The following is a 26624-nucleotide window of genomic DNA, read 5'->3' on the forward strand; positions in this document are numbered from 1 at the left end:
TTATACTGTAAAAGGAAGTGATCACACCGACAGTTTTGTCAGGCCAGACGTTATTTCGTGGTCGTTGTTTTTCGACTTGTGTTGTTTCTGTTTTTTTTCGTTGACCGACAGAAAAGCAGTTTCTGAGTTCAGAGTGTAATAGAAATGAAAATGATGGGAGTTGTGTTTTGGGCAGTTGCCGTATTGTCTTTTACTCTAGGGCAAGATCTTTCCGTGGGTAAGTAAACAAAACTAGAACTACTGAGAGTGTTGCATGTACGTGGCCTCGTTGTTTTTCGTTTGATCTCAGCGTCTATCCAATGTAATTCATTAATTGAAATGTTACGATTATTTTAATTGCATTATTATCACATATTAATGTCAGCTTTCTTTGTACTTGTTTTTACAATAAAGACCGACGTAATAATATAGGGCAGTATAATAAATAGCTTTTGATAAAAATCAAAATAAAAATACAATTGAAAAAATTGGATTTATATTAATCCACCTAAGTTTATATAAACCATTTATCATGTTGAATTTTATGTTTGGAATAATATAACTAACTTAATTTTAGTTGAGTCTTCAATAAATTACAATCAGAATGTTTGAAATGTTTAGCTTCTAGCATATCACGATTTAAAAGGTTGAACCAGGAAAGCAAAATTATTAAAATGTCCCGCAGAATGACATGGTTACAATAATGCTTACCATCAGTATCATATTATTATGTTTAGTGTATCATTTTGGTCTATACCTACAATCATTCTATAAATTATAAATGTATCACGTGGTGAATAGGTGCTACATTTTCCAAGCTTAGGAATCGTCACTTTGTTTGCAGTCAACAGAGACGCAAGAAATAGTAGCTGAGTTTGTTTACACACTCCAGGGGTGTTTGAATTATGATCAGATTGGTCTAAGCGAAAAGATATTAACTTGCATTCGCCATTGGCGACTGTGGGAGTGGGCAGGTCAGATACAAAATAAGTTATAGTGTTAGTTTCACATAATATTATTACTCCTTATTAATATTATTACACACACACACACACACACACACACACACACCTTTATTTTATTTTTTATTTTTTTTAAATGTTTACCTCAATATTTAACATGGTTTTCTCGGAATTCCATGCGTGGTTAGAGACCCTGTTCACGGTTCGGTTCATATCCCAGCGGCTCACGTAAGAAAAAATATGCTAAATAATTTACACACAGTGTACTGTGTGTACCTTAAAATGGTTGTTAACTGTGTATTTTTAACTAGCATACATGTTAAACAATCAAACTACCTTTTTTGCCCCCCCCCCCCCCCCCCCAATAAATATTGTTTCAGTGCGTGTTCATTGTGTGGATTTCAGTAGACCCTTACTGTATTTAGTACTACGTCTTAAAATGTATTAGCGAAAGTAATATAATTTGACATCTGGTAGCCAGTGTGTTGTTGTTAATCGTGTTGTTTGTTCAGTTTTCATTGTGTTCATAAAGTTTATTCAAAGTCTGCTGCAGTTGTATATTGAACTACTGAAATCAAGCTGCTCAATGTCAGCATCCATTTGTTTTATTTTTTACTTGTCATTAAAACCATAGAGTAGCTGCTATTGCCGCTGATTGCAAACACTTTTAGATTGTTTTTGTTTCATACCACATTGACAGCGTTGATAGGATGTGTACAAAAACGGAGATTCGCATAACAGAAAATAAGTAAATTACACAAGCGAATTCATACTGTATACACGTTTTTTCGGGCAGATTGATTTGTAACGGTGATTATAAACAAGAATGTATTCGGGCTGGCTACACAGTGGATTAAGGCACGCGTATTGACCTTTGCGGGTGTCAAACAGTGAAGTCACTATATAGTATTTTACCTCGGCCATATATATATATATATATATATATATATATATATATATATATATATATGTCGAAACAGCCATGACCCCACCTTCTCTCTCTGTGGGACTGCTGAATTAAAAGGTCACATTGTTTTTACACAAAAGGAGGAAGTTTGTTCAGGCCAGACAAGCTCAAAGCCAGAGAAAGAATGACTAATCCTCACTGTAACAGAGATGTTCTGCAGAGAAACAAGAGAGACACCACTCAGACGTATAGGTTTTACTAAAACACAGGCAGTTGCAGTGGTTGGTGGCTGCCACTAGGGTACCAGCAATGGTAGCCCAAGTGCAAAAGGATACACAAACACAATATACATGACAATACAAAAATGCAAACCAAAACATAGTGAGAAAAAACAGCTATAAAACAAAAGGTGGCCAAGCTTGGGCTGTGTGCTGCTCCCACTAAAAGGGAGGTCCCGCATTCGGAACCTTCTCCCTGTACAAACTAACTAAATGGGTGGGATTAAAAATCTCCTAAATGAATCCCTGCTATACACCAGGATCCTGGTTAATACACGGTGGTCCTCGGTCTTGGTTCACATTCCCTGGATATTATTATGGTCTCTATTCAAAAAAACATGCGTGACTAGTAAATTCACGCATGTAGCATTTGTTTGTTTAAAGTGCATACCTTTATGAAATAAAATGAAAATATAGCCACTGTCACATCCAACAACTTTGTTGGGTCCCAAGTAAATTTGATGTTTTAGTCACGGGATGGGTAATTACAGTCAGGTTTGCAGATACACTTAGTTTTCTATCATTTCATATGAATATGGTCCTGACTTGCTGTTCCATGTCAACCACTGATATCCTTGCTGTAGTTACAGCAATCCTGCAGTACAGCATTGTGTGTCATTGGATATGCCATAGTGATAATGAATGGCGTATGTGTACAGCATTGTGTGTCATGGGATATGCCATAGTGAAAAAATGGAAAATGAAAAAGACCTTTGTGTGATATGTGAGACTAATATATATATATGCAGTGCCTATAGAAAGTCTACACTCCTTTGAACTTTTTTCACATTTTGTAGTGTCAGAGTTTCATGCATTTAAATGAGGATTTCAACTTATCTACACACCATACTCCATACTGTTAAGGGGAAAAAAAGGTTTTATTGAGAAAAAAAATAATATTAAAAATACAAAACTGAAAGATCATAATTGGTTAAGTCTTCACCCCCCTGAGTTAATACTTGGTGGAGGCACCTTTGGCAGCAATTACAGCTGTGAGTCTGTTGGGATAGGTCTCTACCAAGTTTTCACACCTAGATTTGCACACCTTCTTTACAAAACTGTTGAAGCTCTGTCAAGTTGGGGAGCATGATGGACAGCAATCTTCAAGTCATGCCACAAATTTTCGATTGCAACGTTGCCATTGGCCTCTTGGTAGCCTCTCTGATCAGTCTCTTTCTTGCTCGGTCATCCAGTTTGGAGGAACAACCTGATCTAGGCACGGTCTTGGTGGTGCCTTCCACTTCTTAATAATCATCTTGACCATGCTCCAAGGGATATTCAAGGCCTTTGATATTTTCTTATACCCATCCCCTGATCTGTGCCTTTCAACAACTTTGTCCTGGAGTTCTTTTGAAAGCGCCTTGGTGCTCATGTTGAGTCTTTGCTTTGAAATGCACTACCCAGCAGAGGGAACCTACAGGAACTGCTGAATTTATCCTGAAATCCTGTGAATCACTACAATTTAACACAGGTGGAGGCCACTTAACTTTGTGTGATTTTGAAGGCAATTGGTTACACCTGAGCTAATTTAGGATTATTACAAGGGGGGTGGACACTTATCCAACCAAACTATTTCAGTTTTTATTTTTAATTAATTTTCTACAAATTTCTAAAATATTTTTTTCACTTGGAAGTTGTTGGGTAGGATGTGTAGATAACTGAAAAAACTATTAATATATATTAATGTATTTTAATTCCAGGCTATAAGGCAACAAAAGGTGAAAATGCTATGGAATGCCACTTGGGTCAAAATTCTACAATTTGTGTGTTAGAATAGGACAAAACTGACATCAAATAATTTTCAGATTAATAATTATTTCATTGTTCTTTGTACCATCTTGTGCTGCTTATTGTACATTTGAACCAGGAAATGAATGCATTTAAATAAAACACATTTACAAGAACATCATTGCAACCACGGTGATAACCCTTTAACTTCAAAGAAACCATGGTTTCCTTGTGTGAATGTGTGTACTAAGGTGTTATAATCTCAGTGTTCCTTATTGACTTTACCAGCACTTAAGAGCAATATTTCTGTACAGTTTGGTTTACATATTAATTTCTGTGTTAATACTTTATTATAGTGCTAGGATTTGAAGGAATGTTGCTTATTAGTCAAAAGTCACTGTGAATGCCAAGAGTATAATGCACATACCTGTATAAAAAATAAAACAAAATAAAATGTAAACAAGAAAAGTAACGTGAATCCCCTGCCTAGGCTGTACAAAATTTTAGCAAACTGTATAATGAAACAGTAGGTCGACTTTGCTGGTTCCTTTACTAATATATTTTAATTGTTATAACTTGTGGTATAGAAGGTAGGAGACAAGTTTTATCACAACTGAATATAAGCAAATGTTGGTGTCCACTCTGGAAGGGTATCCTTGAGGCTAAGGCTGGCTAGAGTCTGGAATAGCAAATGCAAGTCAGGAATCAGGCTTTTAGCACATATTTATTAGCAACAAAGTAGATCAAAACAATTAAATAAAATACAGAGCAAGGATCACCCAAGCTTAGCTAGCTCAGTGCACAGACAAAGAGCATAATGACCTGCTACTGTCACTGTCCAAATACTTTTTACCCAGGAGCTGTCTTCCAGCTCCTCCTGTGTGGTCAATTAGTGAACCTATTTGACTTGACCACAGTCGCGTAAGTACCCTTCCAATCAGGTCAGTCCAGCCAGTCCAGCCAGTTCTGACATGGCTGTCTTGCCTGTTTGAGGGGATTTAAAAAAAAAATGTAAATCCATGTTTTAAAACACAAATCATATATTCAAATTATTTAAACAACCCAACCACATGCAATATACATTTTTAATTTTCATGTGCAAGCTTGCTCTTTAGTTGAATGGCAAGACGTTCTTCATGTCCACTCCTTTCCTTTTCATTCGATTCAGTGAGCTGAGATGCCTAACCATTGCAAGTACATCTGTATCTGTACATTAAGACAGAAGGGCAGACATCTTCTTTTATTCTCAGATTTTATTTTATGGTAATCTTGTTGGAATGGAGTACTGTGGCCAAAGAGGGTAAGCTGACTGCCATAGTGTCATAATAAAAAAGATAAAACACAGAGCACGGTGAAGCTGTAGATTCTATTTTGATATAATTCAAAGTTCATGTTTAGCTCCAGGGTATAGGACTTATGTTTCATTGTCAGTTTACTGTAAGTAAGGGGAGTGTGCTTTTGGAATGTGTAATCTTGTTACTCAGTTTCTCATAAACCTACAGATAATATTAGGAAGCTGGCAGAAATATTTAAAGCAGATGTTAGTTCTGTGTCTGCAAGTAGTGAACTAGTGGTCTGATGTCAGACTTTAGAAGTTCCAAGAAGCAAGATGAAGCTTTCGATACAACCAATTGCTTTATTTTAGTTCACACACAATCTTATTTTCAGTTAGCATTACAAATGAAAGAATATCCAAATATTCTTCTGAATTTTAAAAGAAAAAATATTCCAAACATATTCATATTAAACGCTTACAGTAAAATACATTTATCACAGGCATTTATTTTTTTAAAAAGTGTTTTTTTCAATTACTAATGTGGGTGTTTCCAGGAGCTCCTTATCTGTGTTCTGAAAGCACATTTGCTTTAAGCATTCTGCGTGACATTTTCATACTGTGGGCTGGTTTCTTTTGACTCAGTATAAAGTTTGCTCCACCTTTTTAAAGTGGAATAAAAAGCTAATACTGTACTGTTTAAAAAAAATAGAAGAAAAAAAAAAGCTTTTGATTATTTTTAGAGTTCCTATATCTACATGTTAATCATTCTTATGGGGTTTGGAGAAACTGACAGTTAAAAGAATATATTTTTCTTACAGTACATAAATATAAAAATATGGTAATCTTGTTGGAATGGAGTACTGTGGTCAACAATGGTAAGATGACTGCCTACAGTGTCATAATAAATAAGATAAAACACGGAGCACTATGAAGATTGGCTGTAGATTCACTAAAGTTGGTTCTTTAATCTGTCCCTATTTGTCAGTGTACTGTAAGGGGAGAGTGCTTGTGGAATGTGTGATGGTTCCTGTATACAGTGTTTTTGAATGATTCCGAATGTGAAGGAAAGTGGATGATATTGAGGACTCCCCCAGGGGGAGGGGGAGGGGGGGAGGGGCGGGGCGATGTGTTGAAACAATGTTGTTGATGTGGCCTATTGTTAATTTCAGTACTTTCCAGGTTCTGGTTATGTTTTTTTTTTTTTTTTTTTAATTATTGTTATACCCTCTGAGAATATAAGTTATCGATGGTAAAAAGTGTTTTTAAACTTTACTTATTGTCAATGAAAAACAAGGGGCAATTTTTTACAAAAGCACAATTATCAGGTTTAAAAAAGCAGGCCTATGCTGGGACAAATATTAAAATATTATTACAAATATTTACTTAAAATCTTACTATTTCAAAATCTTACTGTTGGCATAAAGTACAAAATGGCTTGGAAGCAGATTACCTAAGAATGATTCTGTTCCCATATAAACCTCCCCAACTTTCAAGTCAGCTAACACTGGCCTTTTGTGCGTCCCAAAGGTAAAGTTGAAAAGGAGAGGAGAGGGTGTGTTTAGTCATAATGCCCACAGATTGTGGAGCTCATTGCCCTTTTCTATTAGAGATTCTACTTTGGTTAATATTTTTAAGTTAAGATTGACAACTTACTTTTTTAGTTTTGTAATTTTGTATTTTATCATTCTTATTAATTTCCTGTTTTCTTCAGTTGTTTAATTTTGATTTGTTTATTGATATTATTTATTAATATTATTGTTAGTAGTACTATTAATATTATTGTTAGTAGTATTATTTATTGATATTGTTAGTAGTATTATTTATTGTTTGTCATTTTTACTACTTTGACAAGTGCTTTGAGATACTGTGGTATGAAAGGTGCTATATAAATAAATATAATTGAAATTTAAATACATTTTATTAATTCAGAGGTAAAAATTGATATGTGTGTGTTTTGTATAACATAATGCTATATAAAGCTTACCTACTGGTATTCATAAAAGCTTTTAAGGACAGTTTTTTCAAAAGGGCCCATAGTGTATAAAAAGATGCCATAACATTAAAAGGTAGTTTAATTTTGACTCAACGGTGTCTGTTGTCCATATGTCCAACTTTAGAGATTTGCATATATTTAGAGAATCACTATATATTCGTCCTATACCAATTCTTTACCAATATTTGAAAGTGACTGCGGTTTGGGAAGTTTAAAGTCACACCTTTGAAAGCAAGTGTGAAAATAATATGCTGCTGGTTCCAAATGTATGACGTCAAAACCACAAATTCAAAATGCTTACACTGATCTTTACACTTGAGTCAGTCCAACATTAATTAATATATGAATCAACTTGCTTAAGATTTGTCTATATACAGTAGTGCTCAAAAGTATTGTTTTGATTCAGATAACCAATCAGTCATTCAAGAACATGTTTTAAATGTATGTTTCTAAATGTTTGGTGACAACCACTAATCAAGTCGATAGTGTTTATCTCGCCCACACTTTGTTGTGTCAGGCCTGCACTCAATCTCCCAACATAGCTAAAAGCTCTTTTAATTTTTACTAAATATCATATAATAGAGTGATAAAAAAAAAAAGGCCAGGGCTCCAAGACTCTGAAAATGACAAAGAAAATGTTGTGGTTAGGTGCCATTGTCGCCTGTAACCCAAAAAATGCTGCCTCTTCCTTTAAGAACGTGCGTCAGCATTTATAAGTGCTCTATGTTATCTGTCTGTAAAGAAGAAGAAGAAGAAGAAGAAGAAGAAGAAGAAGAAGAAGAAGAAGAAAAGCCGACATATCACATGTTTTAAACTGAAGTGCAAGAAGGACAATAACAATCTGATCGAATACAAATGTCTGGAAGCCCAGAGGTGCTGTATATTAACATGAGCAGAAAATGCAAATATGGTAACCCGTGTATTATAGCCTCATTATCAGACCCACACGGAAACTAGTTTAGCGCTGTCACACACTTTTATTATTAATCAAATAAACAAAACACAGGAACAAAATGGTGGTCCAGTGGTTAAAGAAAAAGGTTTGATACCAGCGGGTTCAAGGTTCACATCCCAGCTCAGCTACTAACTCACTGTGTGTGACCCTGAGCAAGTCACTTAATTGCCTTATGCTCCATCCTTCTGGTGAAACGTAAAACCGAGGTCCTGTTGTACGTGACTCTGCAGCCACAGTTGTTCACCCTCCTAGTCTCTATAAGTTGCTTTGAATGTAAGCGTCTGCTAAATGTCTAATTAATATTAATGAAAAATAAAGGTTTGAACAAAAAAACACCAAAACTATAGCCAGCACAGTGAAAAAACATGTTCTCTTTCGAATTTAAGACGCACTTTCTAAACCAGTTTTTTATTCTCAAAAATGAATAAATTAGTGATGCGTGTAGTAAAATTGGCAACAAAAGCCATTACTGCCCGAGTTCTCAAACAGGAATGTGCCTAACTTCCTGAAAAAAGACGAACAAAAACGTTACTGCCTGATCTCGAATCATTCAAGACATATTACAGACAGCCATTGACAAAGAAGCATCATTAGTTTCCTGAGGAATTCGAAGATAAGCTTTTACAATTTTTAACAAACAGTGCCAGCTTGGACAGACAGAAATGCTCGTCAGACCCCCATATTTATTGACATGCCAAGCAATACCACAGTTCACAAAAAGGGAGAAAAACAGATGTGAGTACCGTAACTGGAAATAAGAAGCAGTGCGTAACTGTAATGCTCTGTGTGACAGCAGACGGCTGCAAACTGCTTCGATAAGTTGTTTTCTTATATGCGTAATTGAGGTTGTATCTTTGAAAATTCATCTATTTGTTGTTTTATTTTTTTCTCAAATTGAGGGTGGAACATTTGGGCTGTATCTTAGTCGAAGGAATTCTTTTTTTGTTTTAGCTCATGTGAATATCAAAGTTCTCCTTCAAGTTGGATTGAAACCATTTCCTTTCTGATGTTTGCAAGTCAGCCACAATTTCGTAATGGTGAGCAATGACATTTGCGGTTTGCATAATGTACTAAAACAGTAGAATGGTGCTTCCTGTCTTCCTGAGAGTACAAGTAGCACCAACAAATACAGTGAGTAAAATAACACTGAAACTCACCAACATACAGCTGATGCATCTGTTGTTAAGCAGTCGATCTACAGTGTTCTAATAATCACAGTTCAAGAGGAAGGATGTGAGTTTTAAGTAAGACACCTGACCTGGTTTCCAAAAAGGCAAACCAGCACAGTAGCTGACATGAATCCCCTTAGTGCAGCAGTAACAGCTGGTTGCACTAAAGTAGCAAACTGCATATAGTACTAAAATGTAGGCTTTTATTCCGAGGTTTTGTAACATCAACAACAATTGTACTGTATAATTAAAAATTTGCTTTTTTTAGCTTAAAGTACGTCGAGCTAAAAAAAAAAAAAGATTCCTGTAAATCTTTTCTCGTACCTGTATGGATCATATGTTCTACTATTAAATACTCTATTCAATGGTTTCTTTCCTGTCATTAACTAATCAGCAGCTTCCCCAGCTGATTGACATGCTTTCACCAGTAACATGCTCTGACCCACAAGACACTACTGAGGTGAAACGACCCAGGAAGTGCAAACGAATGACTTGAGAATAAGGCTTAGAAACAGAGCTCTTGCTTTTACCTTACAGAATAAGTAGCGGAGTTCCGAAAAATATGGTGTTACACATCCCTACGTATTAAAACCATTTAAATAGCATACCTGTAATTTGTCTTTTCATTGTTAACATCCTGACAACTTTTTACACTTATAACTTTAAATTCTGTTTCAAAGCTCTTTTCAAAATGGCCACTGTAATGCACTGATAGCATAAGGATTATTGCCCACATTGTCAGACAGGTAACACAACAATAATGATCCATGACGTAGTACGGAACAGAAATGCCAGAGTACATGTTATGTTGTTGTTGTTGTTTATTCCCTCTTCCTGCAGTGATTTAAACCAGTGGTTCCCAAACCACTCCTGGGGACCTCTGTGCCTGCTGGTTTTCATTCCAACTGATCTCTCAATTACTTAACTAGACTCTTAATGGAATTTTTAATTTGCTGAATTAGATGTTTTTAATTGCTTTCAGCTCTTCATAGTTGCATATTTCAAGTTAGCTCTAACATTTTATAAGTAACTATAAGTGTTTAAGAGTTGAAAACAATTAAAAAGTTGTAATTAAACAAATTATCAGTTCATTTATCTAGTTAAGTAATTGAGAGCTCAGCTGGAATGAAAACTAGCAGACACAGGGGGTCCTTTAGTAGTTTCCAAAAAATAAAATTCTACAAGACCACAAACAATAACAGTTAAGTAATATACTATGATCTGTACCCTATTACTGTTTGTGAATATGTTCCAGCTCTTAAATTCAAGGTCTCAATGTATGTGAAAAGAACAATAGAAAATTGTGAAAATATGCAGAAAGTTAAAAAGATACTACATGCACCCTTCATACAGTAAAATCAGCGTAAAATAATAACATTTATGGATTTTCAATATACCAGATTCTGCCGAGTCAACGGCCCGGTTTGTACGATTTCCCCTCCAACTTTTACCTGAAAAGAACATTTTCACCATTAATTTCAGGTTTTTAACCATGGGCAAATAATGCCTGAGAGGAAATATATCCTGGGGTCGCGTGAATAGAAAAATCAGCCTATAAGTAGTTGCTCTGTGCATTAATGATTCAGATAATTGCTTGCAGCACCAACGAAGGTTCAGATGACGAAGACGTGGAGTGCCGCGGTTTCGGATCAGACAGTACAGACTCCGCAGTCTGATTGATTACGCTTTCCTGTTGTTATGCTACAGTCCATATTTGGGATTATTTTTTATTATTTTTTTAGACACTGCAGTACTTGTATCTCATTTGTATTGCACATTTAGTGGTACTTTGGATGCTACGTTCATTTATTATTTTGTGTTGTGTTTTCACATAGGACAGTCCATTTTGCTAAGGAGGTTATGTAAAGCCGTTTATTTTAGTGGGCCAAAAATTTCATGTGTTTATATATTTTTTTAAATGTAGCGACGTTTATTCTAGCATTTTTCACCTACAGATGTGGTTTTTGATGAAGTGCTTTTGCAATGCACGATGTAGCTTTAAAAAATAATGATTTTCTTTTTTTTCTGAAAATATTTGAAATGACAAAATGGTGGAAAATACTTTAGCAACTTTGAATTGTATTACACCAGTCATTAAAAGTGTTAACTGCACTACTTGGTTCTTGATCGTGACCGTGTGCTGTGCTCTACCTTTGAATTGTAAGCATGCCTAATTGTAAACCTAATCTGTCTACCTAATATTAATAATGCCTGTAATTTCGCCCATGTCTGAGTCAGCCCCTCTCCCCGCCCCCCTTCCCGCACCACTAATATGGCCTCCCTACATAACGATCCTCACCTAAGATGGAGTATGTGTTCCTCAACCCCATGGTCCTAAAGACTCCAATTACTGTCAGGAACATTAACTCCATCACAATATTCAATTTGCTTAGCCTCCCTGGAGCTGCATATCACCAGTATAGTGGAAGCATTTCTACGTACACCTACTGTTTTACCAATGCAGTATCTACAGAACCATTAATCCAATTGTGACACTAGTGTCTATACATGCATACAGTAAATGTGGATGTGAGCAACTTTTTCATAATGCAGATTGCTCTAATTTTGCATTTCAGCTGTGAGTACACATGTGACTGCTGTTCCAGGCTACGTACAGTAAATTAACTGAAATGAGAGAGGAACTGTGGTCAAATAGTTTACTGCTTGTAAACAAGTCAGTTAAGGCCTTTTTTTTCTGATTAATAGTGAAAAATGGACATCCAAGTAAATAATATATATATATTTTTTGTTGTATTCTGTGACGCAGTTCTCTGTAATATGTCACTTCCTGTACATCTTTAGTGAGATTTGTTTGCCATTTATTTGTGTTCCTTTTTAGTTTTAAAACTAAGTCTAGTTATTTAGCTTATTGAAGTTTGTGGTTTTTTTGTAGGTTCTATTCCTCAACCAACCAACCCGTCACTGTCATGTCAGAATTTTGAGACTTTTCTTTATTGGAACTACAGCGACACCTCTCTAAAACCAACATTCACTGTGGAGGTGGCACGGTATACGTAAGTGGATTCAAACACCTCTCTTTATCTTTACCTTTATACCACTTCTATTTCTGTAACTGTTAATCTGCTCCTGTTGCTGCAGCTCCTGCTATAAGGTTGAATGTGATGGTTCTGTCATTTGTAAAGCAATTATTCCCGGGCCAATTCCCGATCTGTTTTAATACATACCGTTATACCTTCAAAATGAGTTCTGTTTTTTTCCTTCAGTAGAGTGTAAAACTATGACAATTAAACTAGATAGCCTCCCATTTATAGTACGCTGAAATCTTTGAAATCCTATTTTACAGCTCAGACTCACGTAATGTTGTTGGGAATATAACACATCATTATTGCAACATCTCCTCCTTTTTCAATGATATTGAAGAACATTATTATTTTACTATAAAAGCTGTTGCCGGAGTGGAAAGTAGCAGCCTTCGTCTCCCAAAGTTTTCTTTAAAGGATATCTGTAAGTTGAAGTTCATTTTAATGTCATTTCTAACCTTCAGCTGTTTCTACAATCGAACATAATGCATCGTGCACAAAGAAAAAGTTTTGGTTTGAGGTAATGCTCTGTTGGCAAGTTCCTTACAGTAACCACAAGATGACACACTTCATATATGGAACTGTACAATTAAAAAAAAATTCCAGCCTCATTATACTGTATTTTATCTGTGGGGGTTGTTGATATAGTATAATACATTATTGGCACTGCTCTATTTCAGATACGGGCCTCTTATCTTTACACCTCAAGCTAACTTTTTAAATGACCTTCACCTCCAATTTTAATTACCTGCCATAGTTTAATTAAATTCCATAAGTGTCTTTTTGTTCTCTAGATGAGAAGCTTAGTGCATTTTGATATTGTCTGCTAATTTAGTACACTTTAAGCATTTTATGATTCAAGTTTGCTCATTGGTTTCCTATAGTAAAAACTGTATGTATATACACCACTGATACTCAGTGGCACTTTGTTAAATGCTTGTTTTATACTAATAATGACCAGTTTCGTATTTCAGGCGTGTTAGATTTTCCCAATGTAAATCTGACGGCTACAGGAACAACACTCAAGATACGGTTTAAACATCCTTATTATTTCTACAAAAAAAAGAACTCATCCCTCAAACGAGAACCCAGCATTGAATATAAATATAAGGTTGAATCCAGGAAGAAGAATGATCTGAATCAGGTAAGCCAGTCTGGAATTGCATTTGGTTTCTTGAAGTTGTGCTGGACTTTTTAGTTAACGTCTGGGTCCTGACTAGTAGCCACAAGATGTGTCCAGGAGCTTCACACCCACCCGCAGGTTAAGCTATCATCCACTATGATCCCCTGCAGTGAGGCTTGTCAGAGGATGCAGAGGAGGCACAATTTTGAAAGAAATATGTATTTTTTTTATGCATTTATTTATGTATATATAGTATAACAATAAATACATACTTTAACACCAAGACAGCCATCCGATCCAAATACTCCAATCAATCATGCACTCCTGTCTCCTCTGTAGTTATGATTAGCACGTTATTATTCTTCCATTTCTTCAGCTGGCTTGCAAGGAATGCTGAGTAAAGCCGTCTAAAAAAAATAGCCAAGAGAGACGTGTGGCCTCCCATATAGATAAGTGTCATATGTACAGAACTGTATGTAAATATTTTGTTGGTTATTTATTTAAGTTTAGCAGATGAAGTCGATAGGATATGCTTGATTTTTGCCTCCTGCTTTGTTAGTGACGTGGTCTTGAAATCGAAATCCTATATTAATGTTGTATCCAGTGCATTTTTAAACATGCGCTGACAGAGTGTAACAGTTAAGTTTATTAGAGTAAACTATGATGGGGTACTGTTTTCTTTTCTCTGCTGGCAAGTGGAGAATTTTGTTTAACAGCTAAATTGGGGTAAAACATTAAGAAGATATGAAAAGTGTTGTCAGTCAGAATACAATATTACGATTCTACTGCTGGTGTGGGCTTAAGGGGCTGTCATAGGTGGATTGCCTGTCTCTCTCCTGCAAGCACACACATGCATCTGAGAAGATGTCCTTTTATGTTTGTTTCTAATTCTAAAACATTTTTGGCGTTTTATTCCACCTGTATAGTAGACGGGAGCAAAAACACTGTAAAGCTAACCCATATTAAAGAGATAAATTAAACCATCTACCTTTTCAAATAATATAATACTCATTTTTAGTAGCTGTGATTGACTTGAAATTCATTTATTACCTTTTGCAGTCATCCACAGTATCTTTTATCTGCAAGACGAAAGAATGTGAAGTGGATTTGAAGGTGTCAAATGACAATTATTGCCTATCATTTAGTGGCAGGATGTCTGGAATACAAGTAAACAGTACAGGTGAAATCTGTACAGAAAACCACCCCACACCAAAGCCTCTAGGTATGTTCTATAAATATACACAATTATGTTTCTAATAGGTATTCTTTGTGATGATGCAGTTTGCAGATAACTGCACAAATTAGTGTGTATTAAAAGTAAGTAATCTTTTTATTGCTTTACATTAACTTTGTAACAGCAACGTGCGTCTTTCAGCAGGTAAACAAGTTCCCTTTCAAGTACAAAATGTAAGCATTACCGTATGGGTATTTACCTCCTAAAGACCCAAAACCCGAATAAGATACACCAAAGTTGCTCAGCGAGCCTCTGGCACAGTCATGCCCTGCTCCTGGGAGTAAAAGAGGTCTGCGCTCACAGATCTCTGCACCATTTTTCCTTTCAAGACTGACCTGACCTGATCGGAGAGCCTTGTTCAGATAAGTACATGTAACTTCTGTCTGCTACATATTTGACATTTCTTGTGTTTTTACACAAATGATATATGATATTAAAATAATTGCACATATTTTGTGTACTATGGCCTGTTGTTTGTGCTGTCCCAGACCGCACCTGGACTACACCCTTACCGACCTGGTACCAGTCTGTACCACCCGGTCTTAAATTCACCGAACTGGTACAGTACTGGTACTGAACTGTTCCCGGTGCCGTCGCGGTGCCGTCCCAGACTGTACTTGTTCCTACCCGCTGGTAAAGTCAACGAACTGACCCGATACTGTCCCAGTACCAACCCGGTTCTGACACGGTACCGTCATGGTACAGTCCCGCTTCTACATGGTATCATACCTGTACCGACCTGGTGCTAAAGTCACCAAACCATCCCGGTGCCGTCCTCGACCATACCCAACCCAACCCGCCTGAGACTGCCCAAACGCTGCGACCTGCTTAGTCAGACGGGGGACCTTATGGCATCCCGACTCACCGAGCCTGCAGCTCTGGGTCTGGCTCCTGAACGGCTGCATTTGTGCCATCTGGGACTTTCTAATAGGGTCATTGACACCCTGCAGAATACGCATTCCCGGTACAGGTACAAGTGGGGTGTTCTTTTAGATGTGGCGTCTGCCTCGTGGGTTGGACTCCACGACCTGTCCCACGACAGTTACACTGCAATTTTTGCAGGACTTTTTTGATGAGGGAAAATTCCCCTCTACGTTAAAGGTCTATGTGGCAGCTATTTCAGCTTTTCATGTCAAGATTAACTTGGTCCCCCCACCCAGAGCTCACTTCCTGGCAGGGCAATTTTTTAAAGGGGCGTGCTCGGTGGCTTCAGCCATTTGTGAAGGACATTATTCCTTGCTGGAGGCTAAACATGGTGTTTAATGCACTCATGACGCCTCCATTTGAGCCTGTGTTTAGCTGAGCTGAATTTTTTTATAATTTAAAGCAGCTTTCTTGCTCGCTATCACCTCCGCAAAGCGGGTGAGTTAGATGCAGGCATTTTCTATTCTGAAAGCCTGCTGAATTTTTACAAAGGCCAGGACAAAGGTTACCTCCCTACCAGTCCTGCTTTTTTGCCGAGACAATCTGGGCATTCTATGTCAACCAGTCTGTGGAATTGGAGGCTTTCCATCCACCTGCTTTCTAGTCTGAGAGAGCAACAGCTCAGTACGCTCTGCTCATTGTGGGTCTTGGTGTACTACATCAACAAGATGAAAAGTTGGAGATAGTCCAAACAATTTCTTGTCTGCTATGAGACGAAGTCCCATAGTCAAGTACGGGCTAAGCAGCGGCTATCCAAGTAGGTAGCAGAGACAGTCAGGACTGCCTATGAGATGGCCAACTTGCCCCCTCCAGAAAAGCCCACTGCCCATTCCACCAGGGGCATGGCAACTTCGTGGGCTTTGTTCCAAGGTGCATCTGTCAAGGACGTGCAATGCAGCGGTGTGGGCTACTCCCCATACCTTCACTAGGTTTTAAAATGACGGAATGACGTTGATCCTCAAATCCCTGGCTTTGGAACTAGTGTTAAAGGTGACTTCGCAGTCGACCCATGACAACACAGGCATGAAGGTGAGTTTCTCCTTCAGTTGTTTAGCTCTAGCTGCTGTTACTGGGGTTCTGTATGTTAGCGCACAAGGCAGCTTCTTGACCAAGCCTTGTAGCATTCCAGTCGTTCTGTAATATTACCGTTGCGACAGCTTTGGTACACTCAAACATACGGTAATGGTTACATTTCGTACTTGAAATGGAACGTTAGGTTATTATCATAACCCTGGTTTCCTGAAATAGATAACCAATAACCTTAAAGGTCTCTGCATCCACGATTGCAGCATGCTTGAAGGAAAAATGGCACTGAGATCTGTGAGCGTAGTCCTTTTGTACCCTCAGGGGAGGGCATGACTGCATCACAGGCTCGCTCAGCAGTTTGGCTATATCTTATTCTGGTTTCGGGTCTTGAGGAGGTAAATTCATATGATAATTGTTACATTACACCGGCTATAGCTTAACACTGTATTTCCTTTTCTTGATAACAAAGGGTAAACTACCATTTTCTCCACAGTCTTAGGGGATTATTTGGCCCCTATGTTAAAAGGCTTTCTATCTGTTTATCAAATTAAAGATACAAAATATATTGTTGCTTTTTTATTATTATTATTACTTATTTATTAGCAGTACAAAGTATCACATTGTAAAATATCACATTGCAAAATACCACATTATAAAATGTCACATTGCAGAATATCATATTACAGAATATGATATTACAGATAAGAGCAGTTATAAAGTACAGTTAAGTCAATAGCAAATAAGGTAACTTATAGTAAAAATATTTGCTCATACGAATAAAGTCCAGTAAGAGCACGTAGTAACAATAAATGGATGAGAATGATTTGAAATAAGAGCAAATGCAAAAACAGTTAATCGTATATTTACAGTATAATCGCAAATCTCGAAAAACTACTCACTTCTAAATCTTTTGTAGTCATCTTTGTATTACTTTAGTATAAATACATGTTAATTTGGATTCATATGTTGTTTTTTTCTGACTTTATGTGAACAAAGAGACACACATTTGCCCGTTTTCTCATTGGAAATAGTGATATTTTGAAATATCACTGTCCTGGTCACAAAAGCAAAGTTTGTGGGGAATAATAGCCATTTTCTATACTTTCGAGGCATAAGCAATTAGGAAATAAAACTTACTACCCAGGAACAAAAACTGTGTTACATAGTGTAATGCCCTGGTACCATTGGTTCTTCGAAGACAGCAAGTCTCTCAGGGGTTGTCATTTTCAGCTAGATGAGGAGTACAGTTACCAAACTGGTTTACCTTTACAAGGAAACTTCTTAATTCTATTCAATGGCAGCTGTCTTCTCTGGGTCAGGCCACATTCCTTCAGACAACAGAATGTGTACCAGAAAGTTTACTTGCTTCAGATTTAGGGTGGTGCCCGTATCCTTCTGCAGCACTGCGCTTCTTGCTCATCGTGTTCCTTCTGTGTTTTCCCTCAGATCAGCATATCTTCCATATGACAAGCTGCACCTTCTAGGCCCTCAGTAACCTCAGTGACCATTCAATTCTGGAAGTGCTCTGATGCTAATGCTGTCCCAAAAAGCAGCTTGTTAAAGTAGTATCTACCAAGTGGGGTGGTGAAAGCAGTGAATTTATTTCGGCAACACTTCGTTACTCCTAGGTGGCAGAAGAATTTTTTTTTTTTTGTAACACAAGTATCATTGCATGTTATTTGTTTTTGGCTTCTTCCCAGGTCACGTCACAATGTGAAGTAACGTGTGGATAATAACATTTTAACATTAATGTTGTCTGTGTACCTAATGCAAAGTGTCATTTCAGGACGTCCTAGAGCGTATTTGCAGTTTAACATAAAAACATTTTTAAAAAATCCTGTCTGCCTTCATGTAATTGTGATGAATAATGAATGGGAAGCAATTGGGTTCATATATTTGCCTTATATTGCTTTTATTTGCATTCAAACGCATATGATTTACATGTAGCCCACACTACTGCTGCGTATGGGGTCTTCTCCGCATGATTAAATGGCAGATGAAAATGTAGAGCTCAAAATAAAAAAGCTAGTTATAAACTCAAGCCAGAGCATTAAGTATTAATGAAAAGCATGTACCCTTGTAGTGTACAGTTAGCGAGTGTCTGACACAATAAATAAACACATAAATAGTAACATTAAACAATTCTGTGATATACATAAATGTGAGATAATATTCCCATGAGCATCTAACAGCAGGATATAATTTAATTTAGGATACTGGTATTATTTTATGTATTGCCTAATCATGAAGACTCGGTAAAAAACTAATTACATGAAAACTACTGCGGCAGTAAAAAAAAATTAAATTAATAGGTTTAAATATACACAGTGCCTATTAAAATAATTAGGTTTGTAGTTTGTTTAATAAGGAAACACACATGTATAAATTTAGTTTTCACAAAAAAGTGTTTCCTTAAAATTACTTATCGGGATGTCTTGAAATTTTGAGTTGAACTTATAGCCATATAGCGCCCTGTAGTGTTCAAAACTTGCAATGCTCTGTTAAACTAATTGTCATTGCAGCAACCTTAATTGTGCTACAGATTCTGCCACAGGACTTGCGTCACAGCGGTTGAAAAAATTCTATGCTTTCCATGCATTGAAACTCTGCTTTCACTTGAGACTTCAGTGGAAGGGATACTCTTCTTGAGGCTTGAGGGAATATGGTATATAATTTGACCTGATCTCTATTTTGTGCGGTTGTTGCACAGTTCCAAACCAACTGAACAGCTTTGGGTACTATTCTTTTAGCTTCTGCCTGTCCACACTATGTAATCTTGAGACTAGATTTAGAGTTGTGATAGCTGGTCTTCCAAGCAGTGGTATATGTAGTAGAACTTGCTTGAAGTGACCCTTTTTATCATATTTATGATGTCACCTCTTTTGCTGGACACTGTCGTCTTGAGTGGGGAAGTGTTTTTCCACATCTCTGACATGGTTTTCACATAGAGGGTTTTGCATCATACTATACTACTGTCATGGTTTGTTGCAGTTTTGGTTAGGCAATTTTTGGTTTTCTTTAATTTAGAATGAACAAGATCGAAATTGCTAGGTCATTGTGCAGATTCACATCTCAGATTAGTCTGCTGTCTTTTAACTGCTTCAGACTCAGTTTCTCTGACAAGCTGATGTCTTTAATGCCGACCACTAACCTATTGGTGCAAGCTCATCGTGAAGGGGACTGTAATTACAATTCTTGGCTAACACATACAGTTCAGTGATGAAACAATCCACAGACTCCTCATGTTGCTGCCTTCTCTAATTAAATCATGCTCTTTTTTATATCAGATTTGTTCTTACTGCAGTATATTCATCAAACCTCTTTTACAAGCTTGTATTTCCTCTTATCCTGATTTTTAATAGTTAATCGTCTGAGATTGCCGTCGGCATCCTGTCCCATACACTAAATAATTTTTACCTTGTTTTCCTCTCGTAAGTGTGTACAGGTTGTTTGTCTGGCAAAATCTATCAAATCTCCATATCAATTTTATTCATTCTTTGTGAAAATCGAAGGGCTCTGGAGGCTGAATACTGAATGCTGTGCCTACTTTAACAGGTTCTGGCTGACGGCCTGCCAGGTTCACAGCTGTTACTGCAGTGTCGCTCAGTGCAGAAGCTCCTTACATTTGCACTTGTTTTTTTTTATTCTGCTGTGAAACCATCTCAAGTCCATTCACAGGTCAAGCAGTTCACTTCTGACACCATGCAATGATGCAGGTTGCAAATAACTGCACAGATGTAATTTTTTAAAATGTATTGCTTTACATAAACTTGGTAACAATAATGTGTGCATCTCAGAAGATAAAACTGAATGTCTGCTTCCTGATTAGTTCAGTATACATTTGGTTTAATACTGGCTAAAGCAGAACACTACGTTATTTACCTATTTTAATATCCTATTACAGTATGCGTGTTTGCTGTCATTTTCTATTCAAGGTACACTTGTGAACCTTCGTGCACTGTTAGTTATTCCACCAATGAGGATGACCAACTAACCAGTGTCCTCTGAAGAGGACGAGGGGGTTGTTTACAGCTGTCCTCATGAGCGAAATAACAACAAGCACATTCTTTCTTCTACCATGCATGGGAAAAAAAGCATGTTTAAAGATATATAAAACAGCTTAAGTGTGAGAATGACGTTCCCTAGATCTACATTTTCTTACCAGCAAAGTATAGTTTGGAACTGTGCAACTGGCCAGGTCATGGTGTTGTTCAAGCAGTTATTCTAGGCTAGATTTCAATCAATCATGAGCCCTTTAACCCTCCATGACTAGCATGTTTATTTTCAAACTCATGTAAACATTTTATTAAAAGGCAAAACAAAACCAAAGCAATCGACTGAAAAAGTTATAATTGGTAAGAAATATTAATTGTATCCGTGACATTCAGTTTCTCTAAACTAGGTTAATATAATGGGAATATATTTGAACTATTTGTATTATTTATTACAATTATTTTAACGATGTAAATCAGAATCAATGTTATTTCTCATATACCATGTTAATGCAACCCATATTAACTTTTTTTTTTTAGGTAAAAGCATAATTATCATCATTACAGTCATTCTCTGTATGATTGTTATTGTTTTGCTCAGTCTCTTTGTGATATTCCGTAACGTAATGCAAAAGAAGAACATCCCTTTGCCAAGCTCTTTGGTAAGTATAGAACACCAAACAGATCTTCATGTAGGTCAGTCATGCGAACTACATCAGCATGTTCAGTTTTCTTTCTTGTTGGAATTATATGAGGGAAATGCATTCTTTGTTTTTTTTTTTAAGATTCACTAAGCATTTATACAGTGGCTCCACAAAGGGCTGGTTTAACAATACAGCAACAGAGCTACACCAGAATGTTATCTACTGTTTGGGAATGAGAAGCAACTGGGGGTAGAACAGGCAGTACCTAATAATCCCACTCAGACAGCCTGTTTACTAAATATTCTTGAATATTTACTGGTCACCTTCTCAAAAACAGGCAACATATTTTAACAAACAAGACTTCCTACAGTTGTACCCCAAATGTTATCCATCTACTACCAATACAAACTGTGTGGGATATTTATTGTTCATCTTAACTATAAAAAAAATAGTTTCAGTAATTGAATGCTTTACCAGTCTACCAGTAAAGTTTTGATTAGAAGTCTTTCAGTGTCTTCCAATGTTGGAATGGTTTGAGATTCACAGTATATACTGTACTGGATTGTGGACGCCACCCTTTATTGTTTTTAGAATTGTAACTTGGTGAACAGTGCCATCTGGTGTCCAGAGGTTGTAACTGCAGTTGACATTGATTTGGGAGTCAAAACTATGTATCTAAAGTTAACAAATATGATAGTTCAAGGGAAGAATTAGCCTACTGTACACAGCAGCAACACATGAATAGCACTTGCTAGTGCAAAGCAGTGTAAGAATTCAAAGAACAAAGGTTACCATTGAAATAAAATTTGGAAAGGGTAATTCATTTTAATAAATATTTTTACTGTGATTTGGGTTATGCAGGTAAGTACCACAGTATAGATTTAGAAAATGGCTGTTTCCTGGTACATTGTTAATTCCTGTGCTTCAAGTCAATCACACTCTAAAGGTCTAGACACACCGGACGTGATGCGATTTATCCTGCGATAAAGTAGTATTTTGCTGCGACACTACCTTTCACATCAGCAGCGATGTCATGGCAACCCCCCCTTAAAGATATATTAACAAATGTTAGTAATACGCGTCAAAACAACCAGCACTATTGGTGTGTCTCTATGAGACAATATTACAAATAATAACTCAGTTATGCATAAATACATAAACACACACACAGACACATATATATGGTTTAATTATGATAGTGTGTGTGTGTATGTGTGTATATGTATACAAATTAAACCATATTTTCTGTTTTATTTGTTTTACTGTAAAGGTTATGTTAATTACACGTTGATCAATGTAATGTAAAGAGTCCAGAGATGATAAAGAACAAAAGCAAGAAAAGTATCAACATTACAATTAAATACTAATAAAAAACGCAAATATATTATTGATTTTAGTGTTTGACAGGCACGCACGTTGCGACTGTCCTTTGATTGTATCATCAGCTGAAATAAAGTCACACATATTTTAGTCCTGTTATGCAGCTAATAAAAAAAGCAGAATACATGATAGCTTTTCAGAATATTTATTTTAGTAAAGGTAGACAAATCGTATAGCACCAGCTATATCTAGTTCCCTGGAAATGGACTGACAGATGTTCTCCGATTGCCACGTCTTTATAATTTTTGTGGCTTTTTTTTTTATACGGCTCTTGGTATTTTGATACTGCAAGAATGATCTTTTCTTCCGCCATTGTTTACTGGAGGCACACAAGGGAAGCTGTTCCTCATTGATCAGTTCTCTAGCTGCCGTGCGACAAAATCGCAAAAATAGACACAATTTCCTTTTTTTTTTTTTCATCAACAATACAAAAATACATTGTGTCCGGTGTGTGGTCACTTTGTTTCTTCCCATGGAGAAGTCTGGTTCAGACCAGTAATTTGTTCTGATTGTAATCAGTTTTAAATACAATTCTATAGATTTGCGGCTCTCGTGGTCTGATTGCAGCTAGACTAGTGGAGTTTGCACTACAACACCTGAGGTGATTAGGTACCAGGAAGCAGTGGGACGTTTTATTGCATTATCTTTAAAATATTTGCATTCAGTATGTAAGAAACAAAAAGTTATTTAACAGAAGGGGGGACCAAGAATAATATTGATAGTGTTAATAAGAAGTAGTAAAATTGATTTTAAAACACTGATTACATTTTGAGATTGTGCTCTTAAATTTTGTTTTTAAATCAACCCTCAAACAGCACTACGGTAACGAAATATGCAATATGTTTAGTTTCACACAGAAATTCTAAATGTATGACTAATCCTGTGACTGGTACTAACATAGTACAGGACATGGCACTGATATGAATGTTTTGTTTTCTTAAACAGGCTTCAATGCTGACAGGAATAAAACCCTACATGAACATAAAAAAAGAGGACAGCACCTTTTCTGTGGTAAAACGTGCCGAAACACCAAATCAGGTGGAGGAGGAGGAGAACGCTGTGACGGAACAAATTAAAAATGATGGTCCTGAGCATGAAGCCCCCCGCTTTAAAACAGGCTTAAAAAACATTGAGAGAGATGAGATCATCGTCCAACCAGAAGTCAGTGACCTTGCCTTGGAAGTCAGCCTCAGTGACCAGACTGATCTGAAGGAAAATGCAGAGCTTTTAAGCAACAAAATGGACAAATCAGACAATGGCTTCTCGCCAAGGCCTATTTGCAATAATGGGTATGACAGGCCTCATATTTTAATAGAGATGAACACTGATGATACGGTTGAGGGGTATAGTCATACACAACTGGACTAAGACCATAAAAGAGAGTGGATTAGAATTATCTGCATGGTTGTTTGTTACATGTTGACCAAGGAGAAAAAGCACTAGTTTACAGGATCACCAAAAACACTCATTAGATGAGTTAGCTAATACATTCGTAAAACCTTTAAGCAGTAAATCCCATTTCCAAGCCCCTTTCACTTACTAGTACACTTGGCAAATGAAAACATTCAGCAGAGTTGTTTGTCTGATAGCAATAACATGTTTCAAAAGTCACACCATGTGTATTCATTTGTAATTTAATTGAATCAATTTTTAGGTTGGTAGTTGACGATTGGTTACACCGTGTAACAATTTTTTTTTTTTTTTTTGTTCCTGGGTAGTAAGTGTTATTTCCTAATTGCTTATGTCTCAAAAGTATAGAAAATGGCTATTACAATACAGTATAATCGTAAATCTCGAAAAACTACTCACTTCTAAATCTTTTGTAGTCATTTTTGTATTACTTTAGTATAAATACACGTTAATTTGGATTCATACGTTGTTTTTTTCTGACTTTATGTGAACGAAAAGACACACATTTGCCCGTTTTCCCATTGGAAATGGTGATATTTTGAAATATCACTGTCCTGGTCACAAAAGCAAAGTTTGTGGGGAATAATAGTCATTTTCTATACTTTTGAGGCATAAGTAATTAGGAAATAACACTTACTACCCAGGAACAAAAATTGTGTTGCATAGTGTTATCGTCATAAACCTGTAGAAAGGCCACCGACATCTCAGTAGATTGTACTTGCCTTACAGATCTGGGACAAACGGAAACACTCCTTCACAGAGGCTAACCAAACAGTAAAGAGGGATCATTTGAAACATTTGTAATGCCTTTTGTTGGGGCCACAATTTTTTAACACAAATACCTCCCACAATGAGTAGCTCCAGGTGCATTGTTCGAGTAGAAATAGAACATGTCATGTTATACAATGACTCAATTGCGTTATTATTTCCAGTGGTGTTTCTCTGCCAGCATTGCCATTCTGACACCTGGGTGACTTGATTGATGTTTTAGTCAGTGTGACCACTGTATTCAGGGACAAGTTGGCTGCATGAGAACCTACAAACAAGATCTGTTGCTGACAAGACTCTTACAGACTACTTTTGTTTTGTAGATCAAATGGGAGGTCATCTGACTATATACATTTGCCCCTGTGTGGTAGTAATGATGCTAGACAGATTTTAACCCATACCTTCTTGGTGGAAATGAATGACTCATGAGGTTTATTTATTTAGTTTTTATTTATTTTGCATGGTAGTGTTAATGGAGAATTGTTGGGTCTGGTTCCTTTGTTAAACTGACCAGTTCTTTTTCACTTTTTCACAAACATGGCACAAGTGCTGAATGTTTTGACGTGTCATGTAGTGAGTAGGTGGCCTAACAATGCACATTTGTTTCACTTTCCTTTTTTCTGGGCCCTCCAGTGTATTTTATATATCAGGCATGGACAGGTTTGAGTAAGAATGGCTCGCAGCTTAGTCCTAGTCATAAATTAGCAATATTTAAACAATCAGCCTTTAATACATGTTTGTATTTTTTCGTTATTGCTGCGCACCGGTGCAAACCATGCTCTGGTGCATTCTACTACTTTGTCAGTTTGTTGTATTATATGCTCCTATGTTTAAAGCACACTGTATTAGCAAATAAGTAATAGTCCTTAACTACATTCCTCTGCATACTTCACATAGCAACAAGCAGTATACTGTAGGCTAGTAACTGCCGTAGTACAAGAACAAGCAGATGAAGTTCAAAGTCTGCAACACACTTTTAGATTTGTTTAGTGAAATATATTTGAAAAATACTGATTTTAAAAAATAACCTTTTAAATTACTGTAAAGGCTAGATATAAATGTAAATCAGTTTCCCTGCACAGCTTCAGATAACATTAATAAATCTGGTTGATTGTTTAATAGAAATCTGGGTAAATGGAGCTTTATGCTGTCCATATGTTTATGTCTTATCGCATTTGAAACCAAGTAAAATACCAGCAATATACTGTATTTGGATACATTTCTTTAGAAGAATTCAAAACTAAAGCATGTTGAATTTCACAATTCAAATAAGCACATTGTTGGTAAAATAATTAAATACAGCATTCAAAAATGCATTATTTCCTTGCATTTTGTGTTGGATTTTACATTAAGATGAGGTTATGTAATCCAAACCCTATATATCAGTTGAATTTACATTCAAGAAACCATTATATTTAAATAATTTGATTAAACCTTTTTCTTAATTGTTGTCATGTGAGCATTTTTAATCAGGTTTGCAAAAGTGTCATAACCATCAGTCACATCTAGATATAATCAAACTTTAAAGAAAGGAAATTCAATTTGACTTAATGTGAAATATAGTTGACGTATTTTGATGTTAACTTGTAAGAAATGTGTCACACCACACTGTATAACTTCAAACATTTTCAAACTTTTCAAGCTTGTAAAAATTTGTTTTCAAACATTTGTTTTCAAATCGTGTTGCTATTTTATTTGTACTGCAATGTGTTTTTCAGTAATATTTTTCAATAAGTTAATTCTACTGTAGAAATACAATGATTCACTGCTAAATATTTATTGACCATTGCAGTGCAAGTATATATATTTTCTTACATTTAACATGTTACACAAAT

General features: G+C 36.4%; 1 protein-coding gene across 1 annotated transcript; it reads left to right on the top strand.

Moving 5' to 3' along the window:
• LOC121316064 (interferon gamma receptor 1-like) lies at nt 1-24350 on the top strand. The gene is made up of 7 exons (XM_041250794.1): nt 1-217; nt 12141-12261; nt 12552-12712; nt 13263-13432; nt 14471-14633; nt 21128-21249; nt 23557-24350. The coding sequence occupies exons 1-7, from the start codon at nt 145-147 to the stop codon at nt 23977-23979; spliced, it is 1233 nt and encodes a 410-aa protein (XP_041106728.1). The 5' UTR covers nt 1-144; the 3' UTR covers nt 23980-24350.
• Nucleotides 24351-26624: the final 2274 nt, after the last annotated feature.

The sequence above is a fragment of the Polyodon spathula genome, chromosome 5 (genome assembly GCF_017654505.1).
Source record: "Polyodon spathula isolate WHYD16114869_AA chromosome 5, ASM1765450v1, whole genome shotgun sequence".
NCBI classification, from domain to species: Eukaryota; Metazoa; Chordata; class Actinopteri; order Acipenseriformes; family Polyodontidae; genus Polyodon; species Polyodon spathula.

Bases quoted from the DNA above. Each gene is read 5' to 3' on its own strand.
- LOC121316064 (XM_041250794.1), top strand. From the start codon at position 145: ATGAAAATGATGGGAGTTGTGTTTTGGGCAGTTGCCGTATTGTCTTTT. The intron at 14,634-21,127 runs GTATGTTCTATA...TTTTTTTTTTAG, and splicing joins CCCCACACCAAAGCCTCTAG to GTAAAAGCATAATTATCATC. The intron at 21,250-23,556 runs GTAAGTATAGAA...TTTCTTAAACAG, and splicing joins TCCCTTTGCCAAGCTCTTTG to GCTTCAATGCTGACAGGAAT.